This window comes from Anopheles moucheti, chromosome 2 (assembly GCF_943734755.1).
Source record: "Anopheles moucheti chromosome 2, idAnoMoucSN_F20_07, whole genome shotgun sequence".
In the NCBI taxonomy this organism is placed as follows: Eukaryota; Metazoa; Arthropoda; class Insecta; order Diptera; family Culicidae; genus Anopheles; species Anopheles moucheti.
In genome coordinates, this window is record NC_069140.1 from 50,240,230 (window position 1) to 50,266,834 (window position 26,605).

Consider the following 26,605-nt stretch of genomic DNA (forward strand, 5'->3'; position numbering starts at 1 on the left):
TAATAAAATTTGTTCATTTTCCATCCTTCGATTTTTTATGCTTGTTTGTTGGCTTGCTTCGGTGGTAATTTCTGTACTTGGATGAATCGCCAGATATTGTTGGCGGATATTGCTGTTGTAAATATATTTTTTTTAAATACTGCAACAAGACAATTGTTTTGTATTTTTTAATGGTGTTTTGCTGTTAACCATTATTGGCTGATTTGATGAGGATTATCCTGGTTTGGTTGACATATTGAATCCGTTGTAGATTTTATGACAAATCTCGTGACAAAGTCGTGTTATTATTCTCTTTATTCACATACATCATAATGAAAATATGAGTGATATGTGAAGAAATAATAATAGTACGATAGGAATTCGTAGGTATGGAAAAGGGTTTCGTAAAAAGATTCTCTACCAAAAGTTGCTACAATTCATCGACGAGTTTTTTTTAAATTTAAATTCAATCATAAGCGACGGCGGTTTTCACACGACAGTGCTGGTCGAAAATCCCATCTGGACCACTCTCACGTACGCAGGACTGACTATTCCTCTGTGGGTAAATATAAAGTAAAAGAATACCAAAAATGGCAGATATAGACCTCTTGAGGTTGGTATGCCGAACAAAAAAAAAAAACAGATAAAAACAGAAAGTATAAATATTTTAATGATAATTTCGTCTTTGGCTCTAGCCTTCTGGTGGTATGAGGTGAGACTTGTCATTTGTTTTAGAAGATGTCATTTTACATGGTTACTATCTTTTTGAGAATAATAAGATTTTGTTGATTTGGGTTTTTTTTTAAATTACTATTAATATTGTTGTGTGTGACACAATGCTTAATAATTAACCTACTTATTCACTGTATGACTAAGTTTATTGTGCGACTTTCAACAAATTACCGCTTTATTGGATAAAATGTAGGAATTTATTTTAAACTTTTACTCAACAATCTCCAACGAGCCGTTCCGATCCATTCGAGAAGCTTCATCGATAAGGAAGGAAACTGTTTACTCTATCGGCAATAATATGAATCAATCCTTAAAAGAGAAAGCATTAGCCAAAAAACAAGAAAAGAAATCTTGAGTGCCAAATGAAGAAAATGGTATTTTCAATTTTCCCTCTCATTGGTTCGGCCTTCTTCCCTTTGATGATTGAAAGCAAATTAATAGGTCGCTTGCTGGTTCGATGCTGCCGCTACAGGCGCAGCTTTTGCAAGCCTGGCAGTGTATCATCCGATAGGAAAACAACGAACAAGCGAAAACCCTTTCAGCTCTTTTGCACCCTCGCAAAACAAAGCATGAACTCTTCGGGCAGGGTTTTGTACGAGAGGAACAGTAGAACACTGCACCATTGGACAAATGAAGTGGAAATTTCACATAAAAGTCGTCGCCGGGAGCAAATGCAAATGCACTAGAACAAATACTAGCGGCACACTGGAGTGCATAAAAGGTACCGCTCAGAACAAACAAGGAGAATCCTTCAACCAAAGAAGGGTTGATAGTTTAGTGTTATTTTTTTTGTTTCGTCTGTTGTTCTGTCTCTTTTGAGAGCTTGCTTCGTACGCAAATCATTTCCAAAAGGTGAAACAAAAGATTTGATACCAAGCCGAAGCTTGCGAAGACGAAGGACAGAAAACGGGGTGTATTTTAGAAGCGTTTCTATCGCTCTGTTCGGGCGAGCCATATGCCAGGCGAGTTTAATTTCAACAATGCCAAACCTGTTCGAGTGAAGATAGAGTGTGTTCGTAGATGGAAATTGAATAAAACAAAGGTCAAAAAAAGCAGTTGGACCATCGTCCGTTAGCTCTTTGTATTTATATTGAGCAAAATGGCGAATGCGGAGGCAGAACCGACAACGGAACGTATCTCCAGCGAAGAAAATGTGCCCACCCGAGTGGGTGGATGTTACCGGGGGATGATTGTGCCGGACTCCCTTTTTCTGTATTTATTTCAAAACGTTCTTCCGCACCTGAAGCAGATGAAGAGCGGAGACAAAGCAAACTCCAAGAGCGAAGAAAAAAAAACAAAGTCCATGCAGATCTTTTAACGAGACAACCAAAAATGGGATGTACAAATTGATGCTAGTGTTCATTTTCCAGCGCTTTGTACGATCGCTTGTGTGCACCGGTGTGTCCATTTGCGCTTCCACTGGGCTAATCTACACCGAGCCCAGCCAAAAAAAAAAAAACAAACCCCCACTGACAAAAAAATAGGTCGGATTGACACAGCACAGGTATAGTGCATTTTAAGTGTCTTGGGAGAAACAAGATCGCAAGTACGATGGCGTGTTAGCTCCAAAGGATAAATTGGTAGCAATTCAAGCGAAAGAATAGGAGCAACCTCAGAAAAGCATTCGCTTAATTTGCGATAAGGGTTTTTTTTTGGGTTTGCTTTTTCTGCTTTTGACCGACATTTTGTCCCATCATCACTATTTCGTGTGTACGTACGTTATGCGGCGCGTTTTACGTTTATCATAGTTTTCTTTTTCGCAAGGAGCACCGCTTTTTCGTTTAACATTTTGCCAACTAACAGGTGATAGTGAAGGAAGGTTTAACAAAAAAAAAACAAAAAGCAGAGAGATTATGGTTGTTTGCGACTAGGAGAATTGTTCACATTGAAATATAAAAGTAGATTACATAAAATTTAAGTAAAATTAAGAATATTTTTTACAAAAATTATTATTTTTTAAACATTTTTTTTAATTAAAATTACTTATATAGGGTTTTTTTTTTAATTTGAAGGTGTGTTTCCTTAATAAGCATAGGTAGATGGGTAGTTTTTTTATGATTTAAATACATGGATAATAATTTTCCTATTACTCTTCCGTATGACTTGGTTAGTAACAGTTCATAAAACGTGTAGGTGGAATAAAAAATCACTTCATCATAAAGTTGCTAAACCACAGCAGTTGGAACAGACAACCGGACGATATAGTGAGATTCGACCACAAACGGCAATCCAGTCATTTAGCACGTAGTTCCAGTTCCAGTGAGCAACCTACAACGACGCACAGAGAAAGTTTATGTTCTGTAAGCGGATTGGAAAAAGCATTCCCCGACCAATTGGCTATAATGAAAAGCGATCCACCGTAGCCGTGGTAGATCAGTTACCTGCATGGGTTCGTTTGTCTTGCGAACACAGAGTTTGGCTTTGGCTCGCTGGCTTGGTTGGTGTACGAACAAATATTATTCCGCATGCGGGCAGGTTAGTCAGTAGATTACAGTTAAAGGAGTGCTACTTCAACTGTGGAACAAGTTTTATGTCGGCCATTAAAGGAGCATCGCTGATAGTTAAAAAAAAACGAGTTCACCATCGAGTGAGGACTATTGAAGTATGTTGCTCAAATGATAATGATGAACGGGTAGCAACCAAAAAAAAAAGATTCTTAAGGTTTTAAATTCTGCCAGCATAGCATAGATAATGGATGCAAACGTTCGTCTAAAGGCCCAAAATTTGTAGCAGCAAATCGTAACATCGATACATTGTAGCGGAAGGAAGCAACATTGCTACAACAGCATGATTGATGTCCTTTTGACTGGCGGCAGAATGTCGGATACAGCGGCCATTACCAGTTGGAAAATCATGCCCGATATGAATGATGTTGCTGGTGGTGGTGTGGTGTTTTGAAAGTGATGCTTGCTATTTTGCTCGGCATTGATTTGCTCCGGCTTCCGCTTATCCGCTGGTGGATGATGAAGTTAAACACTGGTGATTGACTAGCTTTCCCGTTTTTTTTCTGGTGCGATCCCCCCACCGCAAGATGATGCAGCAGCAAATGCTGGTACAAATGGGCGAAACGAAACGGCATTTTCAAATTGCTTGGGTTGGCCCCGCCGGGAGGATGTGGCAGATAATTTAAAATCGATTATTCCGTGACCCGCTTTGAGCGGCGATTGATTTGTGCGGGAATCGGGAATCGTTCGTTTGTTCCATTTTGTGTTGCTGTTTTATTATTTCTGAGAATCGGTAGCTCGACGAAAATGCGTTTAAAAAAACATCCACTCTCAAGACAGCTTACATTCTGCCATCGTTCTGTTTAGTAGCTGCCATTTTCAACAATATCGTTTAATTATTTGTTGATGAAGTTTTAAATAAATTTTTGTTTATCAACTCACTGATTGAGTTGTTGCATGTGTTGCGAAAAGCTTTCACGTGAAATCAAGTGCAATTTTTTTTAATCGTTCAGTTCGGGGACTCTACTCAGCAATTTAGAGTCTGCCGCCGATTGTTCGAAATTGATTTGTAGTTATTTGGGAATCTGCACTCACCTGATGTGCCCGGGAAATGATGTTCTGTAAAGGTTTGTTTCGCTAACTAGATTACATACACCCGCTCCTATATGCTGCACAGTTGCTGCAGTTTTCTAACTTTCACATAAGCGCAGACCTGAACCCCCCAATGCCACAAACACACACACACACGGGGTAAAGTTTGCGCATACCAGCAAAACACCTAACGGCACAAGGTCTCTCGAAAAACAACATACTTTGCATCTGGTTATGGTGAAACTTTTCGTATATCGTTCTGCGCCACCGGACACGTTGTGACAGGAAAATTGGTTCTACCGGGGAGTAGCAGAGCGGACTGCGTGCATATCGGAGATCGAACCGTAACACGGGTCATTCTCCATACCGAGCGACAGAAGCTCAGTTCGCTGCAGTCAATCCTTTTTCCCGATTAGAAACTTTATCCAATCAAACTTTCGCTGATCGCGTCCGTACACAGAGAGCCGGGAGTGGAAACACCTTTCGAGTGCAATCCGACTGTGGCTTATGGTGACCGAAGCGAGCAATATGCATGCAGCGTTTGACACGTCGATATCCGGTGAAAGTGTAGATTTCCGACTGACAGTGAACGATTTCGATTTCTAGTTTTGGGATAGTTTCTGGTGAAAGTTTATCGTATTTTCTAACAATTCTCTACGCCAGAACCGATGAGCGCGTCGTCTGTGTGCGCTTGCGATAAGCATTGATGGATTTCCTAGTTGGCTCAGTTGTGTCTACCGTGCCGTTGTTGGTTCGGATTCACTTGGAACACATCCTATCATCCATTGCCAATCCATGACCCTACTATCCCGTTTTACCGGAGGATGTGTATTTGTCTTTTTTCTTCCTTTTTAAAGAAACATTCCAACATTAAGCATTTTGGATTTCGACTAAATAATAGGGAAAATCCTTCCCAAATCCCACCTTGGCAAATCCTTGACGAAGGTACCGGATTAGGTCGGAATGAAATCTCGTCTTCGCATTTTCTCTTGCCCACACATCGTCCAACCTCCAACCACGTAGTTTCCTATGTCGTGCGGTGTAGTGGTCTGTTTTACTTTATCGAAAGGATTTGTGATGCGAATCAAACACGTTCGCATTTTTTTTTTTGGGATCTTCTCTTTTGGAGGTACCGTAAAGAAGCAGAAATAAAAAATAAAAACCAGTACATAAAAAAGGGGAATACAAACCACTCAACGTTAGTTTGGCAGGTGGCAAGCGGATGACATTTCGGCTAAAGTCCCAGGACAATTCTCTCCAATTCATTCTCATCTCGATTGACATGGATGGCGTTACAGGAGTCAGCTTTGCTGCTAAAAAGTGGTGGTCGGACTAGAAAGTGTTTGGAGCTTCAACGGGGAGATTCGTTCGTCTCACGGGGATCTGAGCTCTGAGCTTATGCGCGTTCGGCCGTACCCATCATTCACTTATACCCCTTAAAGATATCGAATATTTTCGTGCCAACCCCCCCCCCCCCCCCCCTATCGAAGATGGGAAGTTACGGGAATCCAATTTGATTTTCTTTACACGTTTGACATCCAACCAACCAAGTTAAAAAACTCGCCCTCGATAGGAATTGTTTTTTTTTACTTCGTTTTGTTCTCTTCTTAGACTTCCCTATGGTAGCGATTTTTTTGTTTTGCTTTATCAAACAAAGTTTATGTATAGTAAGCTTTAATGCATGGTGAGCACACTTCTCACGTATTTTCGTATTTCCTATTGCCACTCGTCGTGAGATGAACTTTTGCAGACCAGATAATGTCAGCGGTTGTGTCCGTGATGTAGCACTCGTGGTAAGGAAACAAAACCATCGATAGAGTACGCCGAAGATGCTACTTGACGGTTGAAGCCAAACAAAAAAAAAACGAAAGCGTATGGTACAATGTCAATATAATACACACATCATAACATTCAATCCGAACGAACCGAACGTCAGGCTCAAATGACAGCTTTCCGAAGTGCTTGTCTGTTCGCAGGACGCGCCGTTACCCGGGTTCGCCTCACCGAACCAAACCAACGTCTGCTGATAGTCATGTGCTTTGGTTCAGTCCAATCGACACCAGACTCGCACACACACCCCCACACTGGAGAGTGTATACGACGTTTGGTTTGGACGTCGTTTTCCCAGGAGGCAAAGGGGAAATAAAATTGTTTGCCTGACGCACAACCTCGTACACATATTAGAGTGAGACATTGATTGAATTGAGAGTTGCAACAAAACAAAAAAAAAGAAAGGTCTGAAGCATCTAAAAAGCCACGCTCACGTCCGGAAGATGATCCTTTTTTGTTGCTGTTGAACAAAAAAAAAAAGTGGTTTTTAAAACCACTGCCATCCGTTGTTCGCGCGTTGTGTCTGACATTGAGCTTTTGTCGACTTGCCTTATTAGAGAGGGTTGTTTTCCAGTAGAGATCACAATTATGTTTTCAATCATTATTATCACAAGTAAAGTATTCTGATAGGGTTTTTTTTTAAATACGAGAATTTACCCCATAAAAAGCAATCAATTATTGGTTGTGTTATTTTTAGGAGGAGTGTGTGTGGCAGGCTCGCCATGAGAAGGAAATATTTTATGAAACGAACTACTACCCCAGTAATAAAATGTGTATGAAATTGATGTATCATTCTGTAGTAAAAAACGATAATCCTTTTTTTATATTTCCTTTTATTTTTTTTCCCAACCCAACAACCATTTGAATCGTCTACCACTTCGCAACGAAAACCAACTGGTACAAATTTAAATGAAACTGGAATCGAAAATATTTTCTGTTGGTCCTTTTCTTTTTTTGTCAACATTATCTATAGTAACGGTATAGGATACCAAGGATGTGACAGGATGTGTGTGGGTGTGTGGCTAAAAAATATTATTATGATAAAGCTGCCAGAGCTACGCCACCGTCCCAGCGGCTAGTGAGCACCCGGCCAAGACACATTCGTTCCCATCTTTGGGGTGGTGGTTACCAACCGCAAAGGCCACTATCAATCATCTAACGATGACTAATGGTAGAAAGATGTCTCATCTATCTGGACGGGGCTGTGTGCAGAACGTGTGCAGGAAGGTGTCTTGGTAGGTTGTAGAGTGATGGACGAAATACATAACCCAGGCAATAGGTAGATTTACGCGAATGTCTTGCAGAATACGTTTTGTTCCGGGTTTTTTTTTTATTATTTGTTCATATCCACCTTCTGTATGCTTCCGTTCTAAAAAAAAACAGCGATGGAAGTCGGCACACGTACATGTGCTTGTTAACAGAAAAAGAAAGTATACAGAACGTATATACATCAATGAAAGGTGGAAGAGGTTGTACCTAAACACACAGCACTACCGCATCGGCGATGGTTCCAGATGGTGCATCTACGTATGAATAATGTTCTTTGGCCGGAAAAAGCAGGCAGTTTCACCTTCCGTCCGGTGCGGTGCGGCACACACGACGTCGTATGTTATGTGCGAAGAATAATAGAGATGATTCGATGATCGAATGTGGGCACGTTGTGGGGAAAGTGTCCCCGGGTTTGTTGACTTTCCGTCATGTCGGTTGACCACAGCAAGACGGATGCCCGTATGCATCCGCTGCGCCAGCTGTTTGACCACTTTTCGCCCCCGCTTTCACCGCAGAAACACTTCCATATCACAGCATATCGTTATGATGAAAAAGTGTGCCAAGGGGAAGGTGGTCCAGTCTGCTGTTGGGCGCGACACGGCTTGAAGACGGCCGGTCATTTGTTATGTAATTGGACAGTTGATTTCCGTCAAACTGTCAATTACCGTCGAGTGGGAAGTTTATTAATATTTACTTTCGGTCCCTGGTTGCCATCTTGGTTCGGATCGGGCACGTGGGCGATGCTCCGAGCGCCGAGGATTGTAAGGATGTGAACAGCTCGCCCGGTATCTGAAGCATTCGTGTACGAAAAAAAGAGTTCCATTGAAAAAAGATGTCGCATAAATGATAGTGACACTTCTGAAGAGGTGAATGATGGCAAATGACCATTAATGGCAATAAAATGTGTTCTTTCTATGTGTCAACGGTGTAGAAACCTTTTATGTTTGTCTTAGTTTCAATAGTAATTTAGTAGTTTATGGATTTTATTTATTTATTGAACCGAGCCATACGTTATGTTTGACAAAATGATGTCGCAATCACCTGCATTCCTGTCAATGATCACTAAATTATTCTCAACATCAAACGGAAGACTCGTCAACGGGTCTCTTTGGAGTGTTTGAATACATTAACCTCCCCCACAACTGCACGACAGCACTCACTCGAACGTCAAACCGTTCGAACGGGTTCAATATCTTCAATATTTGATATCAAACAAGCGGCAACATAGCACGCACTAGCTTGATTTTCTTTTCGTGAGTCATTCTCGGGTGCTGTGTCGCAGCGATGTCTTGTTTCTTGCTGATGCTTTTGCCAGATTGTGATGTTGGCACCGAACACAGAAGCATCTACGGCAGCTACCCGGCGGGGGGGAGCTATCGATATTCTTGTCCTTTTTGGTGGTAGTGTCACCTTTCATCCCGAGCCACTTTTTTGCGTTTTTCGAGAGTGTTTTTAGGGAAGCAGTATGCGTTTTTTGCGCCGCTATCTTCTATCGGTTGGTGCAGCGCGTTTGACATGCTGCAAAATTAAACCAGCTTGATAAGTGTATTGGTGTTGTTGGTGCTTTATGCTTGCTCGTTGCTGTTGGTAAAGCATCCATTATCTCGTTTGGTAGGAATTATGGATCGCAGACATGCAAAAAGGAAAGATCCTCGCCACTATCGACGCAGCATCAAAGCAGTGCCACCGTCTTCATGATCAGCGCTACGCTGTGGAAGTGTGCATGCAGTGTGACGTGCAACATGAAGCTACGCCGGTCCAGAAGATAGTGTCAAAAGCACAGCTCCATCAATACTGTGATGGCAGTGACATTCAACGGGAACGGAAATTAAATGGCAAACAATCGCACCCCCGGTCCGTTGTGCACGGAGAATGATAATGCTTTTGAATAAATCACTCTTACGTCCGGAGGTGTATGGATGACTGAGCCGGAGGATTTGGATATGCATCGATTGCTCTGCTTGCTGTCAGGGAAGTGAGTGATCCAGCGCAACGGATTGAATAAATTATTTGTGACGAATAAATACGTATGAAACCGAACTGGAACAAAAAAAAAACGCAAAAGCAATATAGAAAAACTTTTGAGAATGAACATTTTTTCGAGCTGAGATACTGATATCACTTCTAGTTATATCCAAAATTAACCATACAACATAAAGGGTGTCGAGAAAATGTGCTTCATTTCAAAACAATTTTCAATATGCTTTTTCTTCAAAATACTAGAACTTTCAATTTTCAATCTGCTTTTTCTTCAAAACACTAGAACTACCGGTCGTTTTGCCTGAAACTCTTAATTTTCATCGCATTTTTTTTAAATTTTTATTCAATACCACCGTAGTTGATATTTGAGATTTACTTTTCTGTTTTGTAGTGCGATCGATAAAACATATTAAAACATACTCCAAATATTCGAAATTGTTTGTAAAGTAACCAATAAATAAAAATATGTTTAAAACGATTGGTAATTCAAGGTTTTAAGTAGCAGTTTTACCGATTTGCCTTCAAATAATTAAATTGAAAACAAAACCTTTTCCAGACCCCATATGCGACAAAGCTTGCTTTCTCTAATTGCTCAAAACAAGATTAAGCAAGAAATACAGCAAGCCAGTTAACCGGTAACCTGCATCAAAATCCGCCTAACGCGAACCGAAGCTTTGCCGGCAATGGTTGTAATGTGAAAGGTTAAAAAAAGGTGCTTTGGGCCATTACAAATTGTCGTTGGCTGATACGCGTAAGTATGTAAGTACCGGGGAACCGGGTGTGTGTCCCGGTCATGAAGTAACCGGTGCATGGGTTTATCTACACCTTCCCTATCTTGTGTCCTACTTCTTCGAAGGATTTTCCTTTGACCTTCCTGTGCCCCATGGATGGCCGCCCAAAGTCTGACCGTAGCGAGACCAAACATCGGTCGGTTGTGTAGGTCACACTGATGAACATTATCCTTTTTTTTTGTTTGTTACACCCTTCGGCAAAAGCTTTCGAAAGACGATGACACATGGGGTCACGCAGGAAAAGGGGCATCACTTCATGTGCTTTATGGGGCGTAGCAATGGTCGTAAGTGAGCAAATCGACATCAACGGCAGGAACACACACGAAAAAAAAACGCCTCCTTCAAGCTGCGCCATCTTCCATTTGGAAGGACAGGGCAGCAAGAAAAACAGGAACGGAACACATTCTGCATTTAAGGCGGCTGAGCGGTTTTTTTTTCTGCCTCGCAGGCAAAAGCACGTTGCAGATCATCTATCACGACAAAGCGAGCTTGCTGCTGCTGCTGCTACTTCTTTTCTCCCGTTTCGGGTGGGTTGAAAAGCAAAATGGAAAATGGTCGCCGGCCATATGTTTACCTTATCCCCGTCGGCGCATACGTTAGGTGGACGTTGGTGTAAAACTTTCGCTTCCATGCCGTGCCCGAAATCGGGTTCCTGCATAGCTGAAGTGATTTTTACTTCTGCCCTTTTGCCCTTGATTAATCATTCAAAGTGGCATTTCTTTTTCACACACAGCTCGATATGTACTTCTGCGTTGGCCGCATTCGTTTGACCAACTGGAAGGACAGTGTGATGTCAGTTTCGTATTGTTTTTCTTTACTCGTTTTGTTTCACCTTTCCACCTAAAAGAAAATAAGTCGTTACTTGGAACAACATTCAACGGGCGCTTGGTTCTTTTTTGTTGTTGTGTGCGTCTTCTGGCAATCCCTTTCAATCATACGGTCCGTGAATTTTCCCCCCATTGTTCTAAGAAAGGGCAGTAAATGGCTTGCTGCTTTTTGACGGTTGCTTTGAGATCGGCTTCCACAGGTGAAAAACGCCATTTGCTTTTTGCCTCATCACTTATCCCAGTGGTACCCTTTCCCCTTGTAGTGTTCTGTTGAAATGGTAGCTTTTCGGATTTTATTGGCCGAATAGGTTTGTGTTAGGATTGGTTGGTTCGTTTGGTCTTGCTTTTGAAACACAGAGTGTTTCACCGCTCTGGCCATGTCAATACGGGGGAATGTTAATAATGTGGGCTGTTTTTTGTGGGAAAATGAGCGGATGGTTCTGTTGTTTCAACAACCCAGCTTATCTAAAACGGGTTGCTCCTTCTTAAAACCAGCGCCAAAGTGGCCGGGTTTAATGCGCCAGCACTTTTGCGCCATCCAGAGAGAAAAAAATCAACTTAAAAGGATGCTTTCAAGCGAATATATTTGGACAACGGTTAAGTATCTGAAAGAGAGAAAAAAAACACTGCATTTAGGGGTTTCGGCTGTATGGAATACATCAAAAACATAAACATTCTCGACAAGTTACAGGAGAGTATTTTCCAGAGTTGCGCTAATAATTGATACTGCTGTCCAATTCTTTGGGTTTGAAAAAGCTTATTTTTGCAACGAAAATGATGCTCTTGGCACAGGAGGAAGCAGAACTACGGGGGGGTTAAGCCGTAACCCAAGGAATAAAGGTGTGTAAAAAGGATCACATGAAAATGTTTCTGCAGTACGGCACCCGTGGGAGTGGTGTGTTAGAGATAGGATTAAAACAGATTACTGAATGCTAAGTAATGCAAAGTATTAAAAGGGGTCAGTCGTAATGTCACTTAAGTGTTGTAACACAGCTTCTTCGAAAATCACATTAAATGTATGCAGGCTACAGATTTTAAGTGGTAAGAAGTCAAGCGAAATTATGTAGAAGCATAATAATAGCGTTCGTTTCGTCTAGCTGTTTAATAGGGATCTTTTGAAACACTATAAATCATTAGCTTGCTAGACTTCCTGATTTACTTCCTTATCAGACATATTAGATTTTGGACTTTCAGGCAACTCAGGTTGTAATAGAAATGTTTAAACGACGCCTGGTCAATTTAGTTTTGAATGTCTTCAGTTCTACTGATAAGAAAAGTCATTGTTGCCGTTCCTTTCCTGATCAATAATTATCAAAGCTCCTAAGTTTAACATTAAAGAGACCTATACATTGTTAGCATTCAAAGCTGCGCGATCGGGGAATTGAGTTTTGAGGAAAACCTATCAAAAAGACACTGAAGTCTTCACAAATTTTACTCGTCAAAATTTAAACAAAATCTTTTGTATCTGCCAGTTTTATGTTGAACGAATAATTGGTCGTTACGCCAAGAAAAAGTACATGAATAACAAAGCAAATTTTTACGAAACTATTCGTTATGACTGTAGGAGCAGGTATTAAAAAAAAGCAAGTTCCTTTATTCTATTTGCATCCCACATCGGACAGTTCCCGAAACAGACTGACCCGCTATCCTCGTTAGCTCCTCCTGACAACCGTGTTGCCAGCTATCGCCTCAACTGTCAACAAGGACAGGGTGATTCATTCCCTACATTACTTACAAATGAAACAAATTGTGATAGTACTGTTAGGTCAGTTTTCAGAGTTAAGAGGGTTAGATCCGTTTTCAGTTTTGTAATACATCGGATCGTTATTTTCCGTGAACGCCCACAGTGCCCCACAGCAAACATCTTGGATCTGATAGAAAGTTTTTCGTAAAACAGAAAAATTAAATTCTTTCGTTCCTTGTGGGATGTGAAAGGGAAAGTTTATGCGGAAAATATAATTCTTGAAACAGCTGTAATTTTACACTAATCGATTTTGAGAAAGTTTTTTTTTCATTTGAAATGTTTTATACGAACAACCAACGCTCTCGGAGCAGTACATGGAGGCGCATGGTACTTCAGTGAAAAATGACGCAATAAAGTTTTTCTTTGAAAATTTTAATTATTCAGTTCTGTTTCCGAATTCAAAACCAGCGCAGGTCTCCTAATTTACAGATGTATGCAAAATTTGATTTGTACGTCATGTAAATCATATTCCTGGAGCCATCTTTTGCATCTTTAATTATTGTTACGCCTTTGAATGGTTTGTTTTAATCCATCCGAAGTGCTAATTACGCTTCATGTGTATTTTGCTGCGTAAGAAAAAGCCATTTGTTCCGGGAACAATAAATTACCTGGCGCAGAAACATTCGTTGCAGTTGCCTCGTTTTTATCATTTGTAGGTTTTCGTGCTTTTTTCGTCTGCCGTTCGTTGTGTTTTTGGTTTATTTTTGCTTGTCCCGTTCAGATTGATCACCGTTTTCTTGTTGTGCTTCAAGCCACCATTAATTACCATTAGATCAGGTGCAGAACCTCCTCACAAGGAATGGATGCACGCTCGGGGCGAGGTATTCTTGGCGTACTGACGATTAGATTTGTGTCGCCAAAGTTACGTTTCTCATCTGCGTCCTTGGCAGGTGTTTGGTCTTTGGCACGCAGTTCATCTGTGCCTAGCCACCTTTTTCGGTTTCCTGGGAATCCTTGGAGCAAGAACGGAACTTCTTAAATTTTGTTTCAGTTTTCCGCCCGATTCAGCCGGCTCGAGCACCTGGGCAGGAATGGCGCACTGCTATATTAAATCACGAAAAACACGCTCCTTCCGCTTTGCGTGCAACCGAAAACAGGTCCTCGCCCGCCCCGGCACCATATTCTGCCATCGTTCATTCTTCTTAATTGGATTATGGTTGTGAGCTGTTCCGACAAAACCTCCGGTAACCTACCACCCAGAACCTTGGTTGGTGAACCTGCGTTTCGTTATGGTTGTGTTTTTTTTTCTTGTCGTATTGTTTTTTTTTGTTTTTTTTCGCCTCATGCTTGAACGATTAAAGCGGAAGCAGAGGAAACTTTTCTCAGGTGTGGTGTAAAAGGAAAAACGCAAATTGGAAGGAGAAAGATGTTTTTGCTGCTACTTTTTCAAGCAGCTTTCGGCATAACAACACGCGTTTTAGCTAAAACGAAAGTACGCCACGCCGGGTAAATCCACACTGAAGGAAACGCAAATGAATGTAAGGACCAGCACAAAACGGTTTTCTTACACCGAAAATGAAAAGAAAAAGATTCACATTCGTACTGTAATTCCGGGTGCGCGGAACCACCTCTTGGCGGCCGGGGGAATGGGAGCGACGCGAAGTAATGGAGGCCTTCCGGCGCCCGGTGGCACAATCAACCTGACAAATGTTGATTATGTTTTAAATATTAGAACGAGCGTCAGGGCGGTCTGCGGGGGCATAATGGCTTTCCGAGCGGGGAACGAACGAACCACCGCCGTTTGGATCTGGGAAGCAGCGTAGTTGCTTTTCGAATCCATCCGGCAGTGATACGAAGTGACGGTTTTGTAAATCAACTGAATTCGTGATTTTTTTTTGTAAACGTGTGCACGATGGAGCGAAACATTTTCCGTTACGCAGCAATGTGAATGCGAAAGATTTGGCCGGTTGGCTGCCGTCATTCCACGTTTCCGTGTGCTGTTCAGGGTGCGTAGTGCACGGTTGTGAAGCGCTGTCGTGTGCTTGGTGGATTAATTAACATTTAAATATTTATAATTAAAAACTTCAAGCGTAGTAAAAGTAATGGCAGTGACATTGAGATGTTGGGATTTCGTTTATCCGAAACATATAATTAGATTGTCGTGCGAAATGGCAACATCTCCTGCAGCGGTAAACATTTGTTAACAATTTTTACTTTTAGAAGTATTAAAAAAAAAGCTGAGGCGAAAACTGTGTTTTTTTATATTTTATTTCTTCAAGAACGGCCAGGGCGTATTACTTACTGTGTGTTTTTAAAAAAATTTGTTGTTTTGTTGGTTTTGTCATTGTTTCAAAACATTGTAATTGTTTAAGTTATTGTAACAAAAAAACTGCCTACTTCTCTCTCACTCTCTTTTTCTATTCCTTCGTTTTGCTTAACGACTTTCTAGGCCATTCTTTCCATATAATGGCTTACTAGATTTATTGCTAGACAGGTCTTCGTAGATGAGGCTCCGTTGGCGTATATGGTAGCGGCGCCGATCTTCACGCGTCAGATCCGGTCCAAAATCCCATCCGGTACTCTGGATTTTGTCTATCTAGCTACAGGTGGAAGATGTCTAAATAAAACATCAGAAATCACAAGCCTTGAGGTTGTTGTGCCGGTGAAGAAGAAAGAAAGAGAAAAAGAGAGAGAGGAAATCGTCGTAGTAGCCGACGAAATTTTAACCTCGTCTGAACACTATAGGATCGTACCAGAAGATTGTGTTCCTTTGAACATATTGTGAATAAGGTTATATTTTGAACATACTGCACTCAAACAAAAACCGAGTCTTTATCTATTATATCCTGTGGTATTGTTTTGTTTTTTTATCTCATAATGTATTCCATTCAGGGGTCATGGAAACCGTAAGAGCTGATTGAAGCATTAGCTACGGCTATCAAAATCCCCTCCGGAACCGATCCCAACCATCTTAAGCAAGTGCAAATGATGTCGCCGTGATTCCGTGGACAATGGCATTGCAAACAGTAGACTACACGGACAAAGCAACACCGACCGACCGGTACACGCGACTCACGGGGCATGTTGATTACATCTTATTACTTTCCGCGATAGCCATCGGGCTCTGGCGGTATTACCATGGACACTGACGGCGTCATAATGGAAGGCCACGGATCTACCTTCACAAAGCACGACCAGCGCAAATCATGTTAAGGAATTCCTCGGTCAGGTATTGCACCGTGCGCACCTGAGCATCCTGTAAGCGTACGATCCCCAAGCAAGAACGGTGCAAAACTACGCGTACTACGAAATATGTAGGTTTGAGATGGCTGATTTGTGTGATCAACCGTTCTAGGATGAAAGCAAAACAGCAAAAAAAAAAAACGGTTATTTTTTTTCATTCTGGGGATACAACGCTATGCATATCCGACCGTTGCCATTTGGAAGGTGATAGCCACAGACAGACAGTGGCTTATCGGTGTTGCTGTTAAGCTTGGCCGCGAGCACGAGATAATAACGTTTAGGGTATGGGATACGGCCAACCGAGCGGGTCTTTCCACCGGCAGCACTAATGGAGCCCGGTAATGCTGCGTTTGTGATTTACATTTTGATTAACCACCGCCTAAGCGTGTTCCAGCCGGTGAGGTCAAATGCAACAATGTGACACGACCATCGTGCACCATTTTTCGTTTTCTGCGCTGGAAAATGGTAGGATTATGGCCGACTTGGCAATGTGCTGTGGTTCGCTTTAGCTTTAGGGTAACTTAATTTGATGATGGACCGCCCCTCTATTCTGCTGGTTGGTTGTAGTTGATAAAGTAAGATTGTTTATCTGCCACCGCTAATGGAAAGTACGTCACGCTCTCGCCGAGTGGTTTTTCAGTGCGTGGTTTTGTTGATGAATACCGTGTCCACGTCACACGACCATAGAAAAGGGGTTTAAACAAAATGTGTGATGATTTAATTATGTAACAGGTCGGCTGATAATTGTTTGGCCTAACAAATATATCGCGCTAGAAGATTTATATCCATATCATATTTCGTTTGTACCAACCTTCAAACGAATAGTGTCCAAATTTGACAGCACTCGGACAATAACCTAGTAGGCTAGAGCATTTTGTGTGACGCAACTTTTGTGCTTTGAGTAATCATGGAAAAGAAGGAATTTCGCGTGATGATAAAATATTAGTTTTTGAAGAGGAAAAATACAGTTGAAGCTAAAAATTGGCTTGATGAAGAGTCTTTGGACACTGTTGGACAGGACACACCAAAATCAACCATCAAATATTGGAATGCTAAATTTAAACGTGGTGAAATCAGCACTGAAGATCGTGAACACAGTAGACGCCCAAAAGATTTGGTTACTGACGAAAACATTAAAAAATTCACGAAATTATTAAAAGTAATCGTAATGTGAAGTTGATCGAGATAGCTGACACCCTAAAGATGTCTAAGGAACGTGTTGGACATATCATTCACGAGTATTTGGATATGAGATAGCTCTGTGCAAGATGGCCTTCCGCCCGAGCTCACATTTGACCAAAAACAACAACGAGTTGATTATTCGGAGCAGTGTTTAGAGCTGTTTAAGCGAAATGAAACCGAGTTTTTGCGTCAATATGTTACTGTGGATAAGTATTGGCTTCTTCACTTCACTCCAAAGTCCAATAGACAGTCATTCGAGTGGACTGGACGCGATGAACCTGCTCCAAAGCGGTGGAAAACGCAACAATCAGCTGGCAAGGTTATGGCGTCAGGTTTTTGGGATTCACAAGGAATAATCTTCATCGATTATCTCGAGAAAGTAAAGACCATTAACAGCGACTATTGTATCAAGTTATTGGAGTGTTTGAAGGACGAAATCACCAAAAAACGGCCACATTTGAAGAAAAAAAAGTTTTATTTCACCAAGACAACGCACCGTGCCACAAATCAGTGAAAACAATGGCAAAAAATCATGAATTAGGCCACGAAATGCTTCGCCACTCACCGTATTTCGTAGATCTGGCTCCCAGTGACTAACTCCATTTCTCAGATCCCAAAAGGATGTCCTCTGAGAAGAAATTTTCCTCGGAAGAAGCGGTGATCGCCGACACAAAGGCCTGTTTTTGAAGCAAATGACAAATGCTACTACAAAAATGGTAACCAAAAATTGAAAACCGGCTATAATCGGTGTAACACCCTTGAAGTATGTTGAATAAAAAAAATAATTTTGAAAAAAAACAACGTGTTTTACTGTCTTAGGCCAAATAATTATCAGCCCACCTGTTAGTTAAATTACAACCATGCTTTTAAAATTACACTTCAGCTGTTCTAATTTTGAAATACTGCTTGAAATAGCATGTTACATCAAGCAGAAGATGGGATATCGTTACTGATACACTCTTTCTATTTTTTATTTTCCTTTTTCAGATCGAACCTGCTGAATGTCACCTGGCAAGGGAAGTGATCGTGCAGAGTAACAGCAAGCTTGTGCAAAATGATGAATTGAAAGTAAACGACCCACGTTTGTTGTTTCCGCACGAATAGAAATAATGTTCGGGTGAAACGAGAAGTAGTAAAACGTAGTGCGTGCCATTTTTTGATAGTGCGCCTTCTCCCTAGAACAGCACTTGTCACCTTTCTACAGTCCACCGTGTCCACAGTGTTCCATTAACCTTTCTCCTCTCGCCCACAATCCTTCTCACACACTCGTTTCCGTCTCGAATCCCGTAGTGTTTCCGGCTGATCCGGCCTCGGTAGGTGCGCGTGTGGCTCTGTTTCGCGTTTCGTGTGGTGCCGTGTGGTCTAGCAAGCAAAAGCCAGCGTTTATGAGCGCGCCAACTGTTCTCGCCGATCTCGTAAACGACTGCCCATCGCTATTCCGCCGCAAACGGTGTTGCTGCTGTCAGCGCTCCGTTCCGACCGCAGCCACCAGCAGCTAGGACCTGCGACGCGCACAAAATGGCGGCACCATCACCGTCGCAAGGACGCCAACGATCATGTATCGCCCCCGTCGTGAGTCACCGAAGGTCACACCAACCTGCCAACAGTCCTTACCCGGCCGTCCCACCGCCGGATCCGCACACTAGCGGTGGCAGGAATGGGGCCACCCGGTGGATCTATGTTGCGCTGGCAGCACTGGTTGCAGTCACACTGCACGAAGTGGACGCGTCACCGAACGCATCAACCATCGCTAATGGAAGCGTTAATGGGCGGGTTTCGGAACGGCACCGTTACAACGTTAGCAGCGATGATCTAATTACGCCGGATGAGATCAACGCCGGTTTGCTGGAGTATGTGGCCGGGCCGCTGCCGCTGGCGGCGATGGATGCCGCGAAACCGAAGCGCGACAATGCCCGCCCGGCCGCCATCTACATGAACGAGTTCGCCGTGTACATTCCGCGGGGCGTTGACGTTGCCGACTCCATCGCACACAAGTACGGCTTCAGCAATATGGGACAGGTAGGTCGGCGGTGCACTTAATGCCCCATTTTGCATTTTGGTTTTTGCCGGTCGGTCGGTAAGAGAGCGCAGGTCAAGCGAAATGACTGACAATGACCGCGAGGCGGAAAATGATCATGCGACAATGATGCGGATGTGACAAAATTACAACACCATTAGACACCCATTATTGGCAGCATTTGGGGGGCAACAGTGGGGGGGGGGGGGGGGGGGGGGGGGAAGGGTGAAATGGGAATGCATTTTGCTGCATAGTTGATTTGAGGGTGGTACCCTCCCCACAGGCCGGCCAAATACATCCAAATCCACCCCGGGGGCCCACTTCCTTCACGGCCCACCGCCAAGCGTTGCAAGTGGTGCTATATGAGGCCATTTTATACGTTAGTTTATGTGGCAACGATTTGTCAATCCTCATGCTCATCGCTATCACGTCCGCAACGGGCACATCTCGGATGGGGTGGGTCGATAGGCAAATGAATATTAAAATGTATAATCATAAACCGTTTAGAGAGGGCTAATCGTTTAATAGGATTTTGATTGAGCGAGCGAACATTTCGCCCGAAGGGCGCTCGTCCGCTCGGTACTTTCGGCGTAAAAGAGTCAAAAATAAAGCAAACAAACAAATACACTACAACTTGCACGGGCACGGGCGATGGCAGTATTTAGGCTTTTTTTATGTTCTTTCGGCAGGGATGCGTTCCCCAACGATAAATCGATGTTCGTAAAGTAAATGCCGTTCTGGTCGTACGCGCGCCGATGGGTCCCCGGACCCCGCTGGTTTTGCTGATAAATTGACGCTGATTTATCATTTATGCAGGCACAGTCTGACGTGGATATTTCGGGTGGTTTTGGGTTGAAGTGGGATATAAAAACGGGGCGCCAAACGCTTTGCTATACAGGGTATGCATGAAATTTGGACATGATCTAGAACGCTTTCGCGAACGAACCGTCACACAACGAGATCGGTCGGTGTTACTGTTTTCCGCTTTACAATTTAAAGCACAACATAGCTGTTGTATAAATTGTTCGCCCTCTGTCGATAATCTGTTCGACCAGGACACGTTTGAGCTATTATTAAAAAGGTTCCTGTTTGGCTTTATGTGGCCTTCGTGCATTATTTTATATGCGAGGTGTACCGAGGTTGCTTCGCCCGGAACAATCTCAGGACGATCGTTTCGATACGCTCGGGAAAATAAAACATTTTGCTAGCGTACTTCTGCTTCGCTCGCCCGCCCGCCCGAACAAACTTACCAGCAACCACTTAGCCACCACCAGCTTTGGTAAGTGCTGAGTGTCGGTTTGTTTATCCGACGCCGTGGAAGCCCTTTCGGACACGTCACGTGTAGGCTCTGTTTGTACAATACCATTCTTGGCACGTACTTCCATTTGTCAGCATCGTTCAACGCCTTCAACATTTTGCTCTAGCAGTTGAGATTATTTGTATGTGTTGATAGACATTTTCGTGGTTTGAAAATGGTTTTCGGTTTTCCAAAATGAAAACCATTTTCGTGTCCCAGTGTTTTAATGCAAAGAAAAAATATTCTATTTGAAGCTCTTTTTCGGTTCTGGTTTTGAATCATTATAAAAATCAATTGAGTTTGCTTGATAGAGATATCGAAATATATAACCACCGCTAAGCTGGAAAGCTGTACGGTTTAAATGAATAAACGGGATCGTGTATTTCCTTTTTAGTTAAAACACGATCCTCATTAAGTAAACATTCTGCGGAACACGTTTTGTGGTTCGGCGATGCCACAAGTAGATTGGGGGTTTTTGGGCTGGTAAGTCAACCAGCCAATTAAGGGCGGCGTTGGTGGCGAACGAAAATTTGCATAATTTTTGCATCTCTAATCCACTGTGATCAAACAGAGCGAGCTTTCCTTTAATTAGTGACAAATTACTATTACCAAAAGGTTCTTGTTCTCACACTGCCAGCGATTAGATGGAACAGGCGGCCGCGTTATCAAAAACGGCTTCCCTACGCGCTGCCTTGTCGTATTTTCCTATAGAAGATAACCTACAGGGAATAAAAATTAGCTAACCGTATTTAAAAAAACGGTTTTACTAATTTAAAGTTCATTCAAGCATGGAGGGAACTGTGATCGAATATCCTGGCTATACTGGGCATTGAATCCCTTCTAGTTTGTGGAAAGACAAGTGGGATAAAAGTGGAAAAAATCAACATAAAAATTCCACGATGATGAAATAAAATTCATCTCCATCCAATCGAATGTCCTTTTGTTCGAAAGCTCCGGAAAGGACTCCAAAGTTGTACCCTTTCCACTGTCATGAATGTTGAATCGAACAGCATCGAACCTCATTTGAATGCAAAATCGATTGACTGCTAATTACGGCGTCCTTAAAAGAAAGGCACAAGAAGGGATGATTCGGGTGGGTTGGATGGTAAATGTTGGAGAAATCTTCGATTTGGTTGACGAAATTTTGCATTGGACGGAGAGAAACAAACAAACAAAGGAACACTGGCGCAAACGCTGGATGGGAAAAGTTCAATCCCGACGCGCGTGTTTCTTCGTAACCCAGTAACGCTTGCGTGTCCTTCGGAGTCGGATTGAGTTGAATTGAAATTCTGAATTCCAGCAGTGTCTGGAAGGATTGGCCCGCTTGCACCGCTAACCAAGGGAAGACCGTTTCAGCAATGCGATAAAGGACGAGACCCTCTGCTCTGTGTTAACATCTCCGCAAGCATGTTCGTCGCCGAGACAATGGATGATGATGGCGGAAAAACTTGTGCCATACCAATTAAACCGTTTTCGGAAAAGCCAGACCAAACCGCTCGTCCCTGGTTGCCGTTCCTTGGCGGAGGGAATGCGTGGTTGATGTGAATTGCTTTCCAGTTCCACTTGATGGTGTCCTTTCCGGAGTCAGCCAATGTCAGAGATTGACACTGGAAAATGGCAACAGCACTCGAGCGAAGCATATTCCACCACTTGAGACTGTTCGTTTTGGTGAAGAACTTCCGCAGCTTGTGCTTGGGAAGACGGAAGGTTTTACAGGGGGAACAATAGTTGGCCGGCGTTTGTTTTGCTGGTGGGGTGTTGCTTTGGAAGGAAATAGTTGAAACACATTTCAATTCGCATGCTAATGGAGAACTTTGACTGTGCGCGATAAGCTGCTTCTTCTGTAACACAATGCGCCATGGAAGCTCTCCAATTTTATTCCGTGTGTCAATTACCAATGAATAAAAAATTAATAGAACTATTTACTTATGAAATTTTCCAAAAAGAAAAATAACCGGAGATTTTGTTTTTGTCCGATCTCCGATGTAGGTGTTCAAGACAATCTTAGAACATTATAAAGTGTCCAAGTAGGGAAGTAATAATAATCACTTTCCTATCTGCTAGAATCGGTAAAAGTGAAGTATAAACTCGACCTCGAGATTGCAATGCTGTAAGAAAATCCTTCAGAAGGTCCATATTCATTACATTCTTGCCTTCTCCAGTTTTGCCAATTATTTATGTTTATTAACCCATTTCATAAAACGCCCCCCTCACATAATCTTTTCATAAACTCTCCCAATTATCGACCACACCGATGGGCCACACCACAAACCAGGCACCGTACACCGAGAAAAGGGGTTGTAAAAATCAAACTTAACCCTCATCCGCTGGAAAAACCCATCGGACACCCGGTCCAGCGATCGGTAGGAGCATGTTTAAGTGCCACATCTAAACATGTTTAACGGTGCAATACAGGTCATAAGTAAATTCATCACACCAACACCAACACCAACGGTCCGGTACCCACTTTTCCTGGCGAGTGTTCGGAGTGCTTCGTGCATAAATGGCGCCATTACCGTTTAACCCTTACGAACCCACTGAAAGTGCCATCCCTTTGCCGTGGTTCGATAGCGACAGCGACACAACTACGAGCACCGTTGCCATCATAACTAAAAAAAAAACCGAACCCCTCCCCGTCTTACAGGTTTTGGTGGGGACGGTGGGGACCTTGGTGGGCTTCCGGTGCGAAATTTCCACCGGTAACAGAAGCTATGCTCCAATGCCACTTTGGCGGTGGTGTATAGATACGTGCCGCTTCTTTTTCAACATTCACACACACACCTACACACACCCTCATACATCCGGAACAACGAGTGTCTTGACGTTCGTTGGCGGCAGCAAAACTGCGCCACTTCCGGTGGGCGCCAGCGATGAGCGAATATGTTTGGCAAGTTACGTGACTGGAGCGGCATATAAAAACAGGCAAATAAATTTATTCAAATTAGACTCACTTTTCGGCGCACATATGGTCCTTTTTCTCCGATGGATGGGTAGGGTGGGTGGGTGATATAAGTTGAAAATTACTCGATCATATGCCCGGGGATTCCCGGAGTGCTGCTTCGGTTTGGTATGCGAGATATATAGGATTTTATTCTCGCATTCCGTATCTGCTGTGTCGGGCCAGAGAAGCCGAACCCGACATGAAATTAGCACCCTTTAGCAGCTTCTCAAACAAGATCATATGGTGTTTTCATTGACTTTTTGACTTCTTTATTCCTATCGTCTCTGGCAGACAGTTTGGGTTACATTCGTTGAACGTTTCGTCACACATTTTTCGGGCAAAACTTTTCTTTCGCAACCTTCTTGGTCTGTTCTATAAACACGTACAAAACTCGAAACGGATCCGCACATACATACGGAGGCAGTTGGATCCGTTCCAGGGTTAATGTTTATTCCGAGCGCTCACTCGTACACGTTCACTTTCGCATCACAGTTCTCTGCGGTGCCGTTCTGGGAAGGTGACAGCAGACGCACCTACAAACGAAACGACGAAGCCACAGTGAAAGCAACAGCAAACAATATTATACGCCAATTTAAAATGCATAAAGACACACATAAAGACATCTTTATGGCGTGTTTCCTTTACGCTCGACCATCCCATCATTTAGACAGCTCACCAATAGCAGAATTTCTCACCATTCCGCCCTCTATTATATCACGGTGGGGTGAGAAACAAGTGCGTGCTTTAATATAACCACAAAGGAGGGACCGTGTGTGTGGCCGTGTCGATGATGGAGTAAAGTAGTTAGCATAGCAGCGAAACAGTACAGTAGTGAAATTCCTAATGAAATACAAACAACAGCACACATGCGCGGGGTTACAGCGTCAGATGAAAGCATTTCAATGTTGGGGTACCATTTTTGCTGATTTTGTCCCTACAAGAAAAATAGAAAAAAAGCACCCACGGAAACATGTGGCAACTAGTTTGTGTTGGATTTCCCCAAGAGGATTTGTAGTTAGCGTTGTGGAAAATCTCATTTGCACCCTGTTCCTTGGTACATCCCGTGAGTTTTGTGCATGTTTTCGTTTCTTTTCGCTGTGTATCGATCGTGCTGCTTCGGATGTGCAACTATGAGCGTAGTGCAAAAGACGGGGATTATTGCGAGGTTTCCTGTGTGTGTGGGCTCGTTTCAATTTTGTAAGCACAACGCTTCGTACGGGTTTAAAGAATTCATTAAAAAATAGTAAGAACCATTTATCTTTTTTATCGCCGGTTTCTACCTACAATCTGTAAGGGTATTTGCCGAGATTTAAAATTGTAGCTGTGCGGTTACGGTGTTTTGGTCGAAAAAATTACTCTGCTGTAGCTGCCCCTAAATGCCCTAAATCTTTGTTTTGTTGTAGAACACACATATAGAAAACGTACATTTACCTTGTATGAGGCAAGTATTATAAATTTATTAAATGTACAGTTTACTTCCTGCTCGATTTCAGGAATAGTTTAAGGTGAAAAAGTTTCATTTAATGTACATTAAATATATGGAATCCTACATTAAATAAGGTTATACAGTACTTAAGTCGGTTAGTTTGATTATTTTATGTTGTTATGGCCATTTCCTCATTCTCAATCGCAACGACGGTAAATTTGATTCCGGTGTTTCGTTCTGCAATTTTTTTTAAACAATACTTCAAAGTTTATTACCTTATTCGTATACATAAGCTTACAGTATGGATTTCCTACTAATGCACCATGCCGTTGTTACCCTATCAGCTGTTTTAGCTCATCTTTTGAAACGTTTTGATGTAATTCATTATTAAAAACACACTGGACAAAAAAAATTGACAATACAGTGATTCGTTTTTAAAATTTCGTATTCGTTTTTTTAATTTTCAAATTAATTTAATTTCGTGATCTTTAATTATTTGGCAAAAATAGTTCCCAAAGTTTTGTTTCTAATTTTACAATCCTTTAGTTTGTGTTCAATACTTTCCACACATTTGCAATTTTCGCAGTTAGGATGCTGCACCATTTTATTTTTAAATTTTAATTCCTGAGTGTACATTCTTTCATTAACCAACTTGTACAGAATACTTCTTTCGCTAGAACTAAGCTTATTTTGATTGATGTTTTTTCCATATCTTGTGCCATTGCAATGTGGGATGTTTTTGTATTATTTGTGGTATTGTAATTGTACTACTGATGGATTTTTGGACTACTTTTGTGCTTGAGTTTTTAATTAATTCATCTGAAAGCTAAGCCATCTCAAATTTTAATAGTTTTGATACACGGATTCTGTTGTGGAATGTCTGCTATGTATGGTGGATTTAGAATGTGATTTTATAATTTGCTACTGTATGGAGTGTTTTCCATTTCTTTTAGTTGTCTATTCACTAGTAAGGCTTTGAGCGTTACTTCGGGGATCATAAGGTTTAACCCTCCTTGTTCTTTAGGCAGAGCTAATTGGTGCAGAGCTATTCTTGGTCCACTATTCGCTAAAAGTTTGTTGTTAATTGATAGAACTGATCCAATAAACCATAATTTAGATGTTGAATAGGTATTCGCTACTATGCCTTTTTGGTACAGGTTTAAGTCTCTTGCACTGTGATGCCAAATTATTTGAGCGAATTTGTGGTACGTTGCTTCCCAGTTTAATTTAATTGTAAGCCTGACAGAGTTAGTGAAAAATATTCCCAATATTTTGATTTTGTCCCTATTGTCATTAGATTGCCTTTAATCGTAGTTATTCAAACAATAACTGTCCACTGTCACAAGTTTGTGGCTTAAACCCACCCGTGTGGGTAGCTCATCTTCGCTCGGTCAACTTTGTTATCTGAAGCATCTAAAATTCATTTTTACTCTCCCTCCCTAATGGATACGGCTTTTCCTGCCGCTGAAGACACTTCGAGGCACTCCCTTTATGTGTCACACCATTTGCCACAACTCCATTCTACACGGTGCAGGCTTATACTGATTTTTGATAGTTTCTACGAAACTGCACTCTCTCTCTCTCTCTCGCTTTGTTGCTGGTGGTTATTTGCATAAATGTGTGGCTTTGTGTTTGCAATGTGAGTGTGTGTGTGTGTGTGTGTCGTATAACTTTTCCGATGTACAATGTCTTGATGATGGCAAACCAATATGGTGATCTGTTCTTCCGGTTTCCACGTGGCTAGGGATTAATAAGTAATCGTAAAAGTTTGTGCATAGCGTGGGCTAAGCCGCTCTTGCCGTAAGACATAGTTAACTCGTAGTGATTATTTATGTATTTTTGACAAAGACCAAGACAACGCCTGAAGTTTG

General features: G+C 42.2%; 1 protein-coding gene across 1 annotated transcript in view; it reads left to right on the plus strand.

The window, feature by feature from the left end:
- The window catches only part of LOC128304751 (furin-like protease 2), a 203,896-nt gene that overhangs the window by 77,571 nt on the left and 99,720 nt on the right, over positions 1-26,605 (plus strand). Inside the window, exon 2 of the mRNA XM_053041984.1 lies at positions 18,041-19,072. Within this exon, the coding sequence (XP_052897944.1) occupies positions 18,572-19,072 (501 nt within the window). The 5' untranslated portion in view covers positions 18,041-18,571. The remainder of the gene's footprint in view (positions 1-18,040; positions 19,073-26,605) is intronic.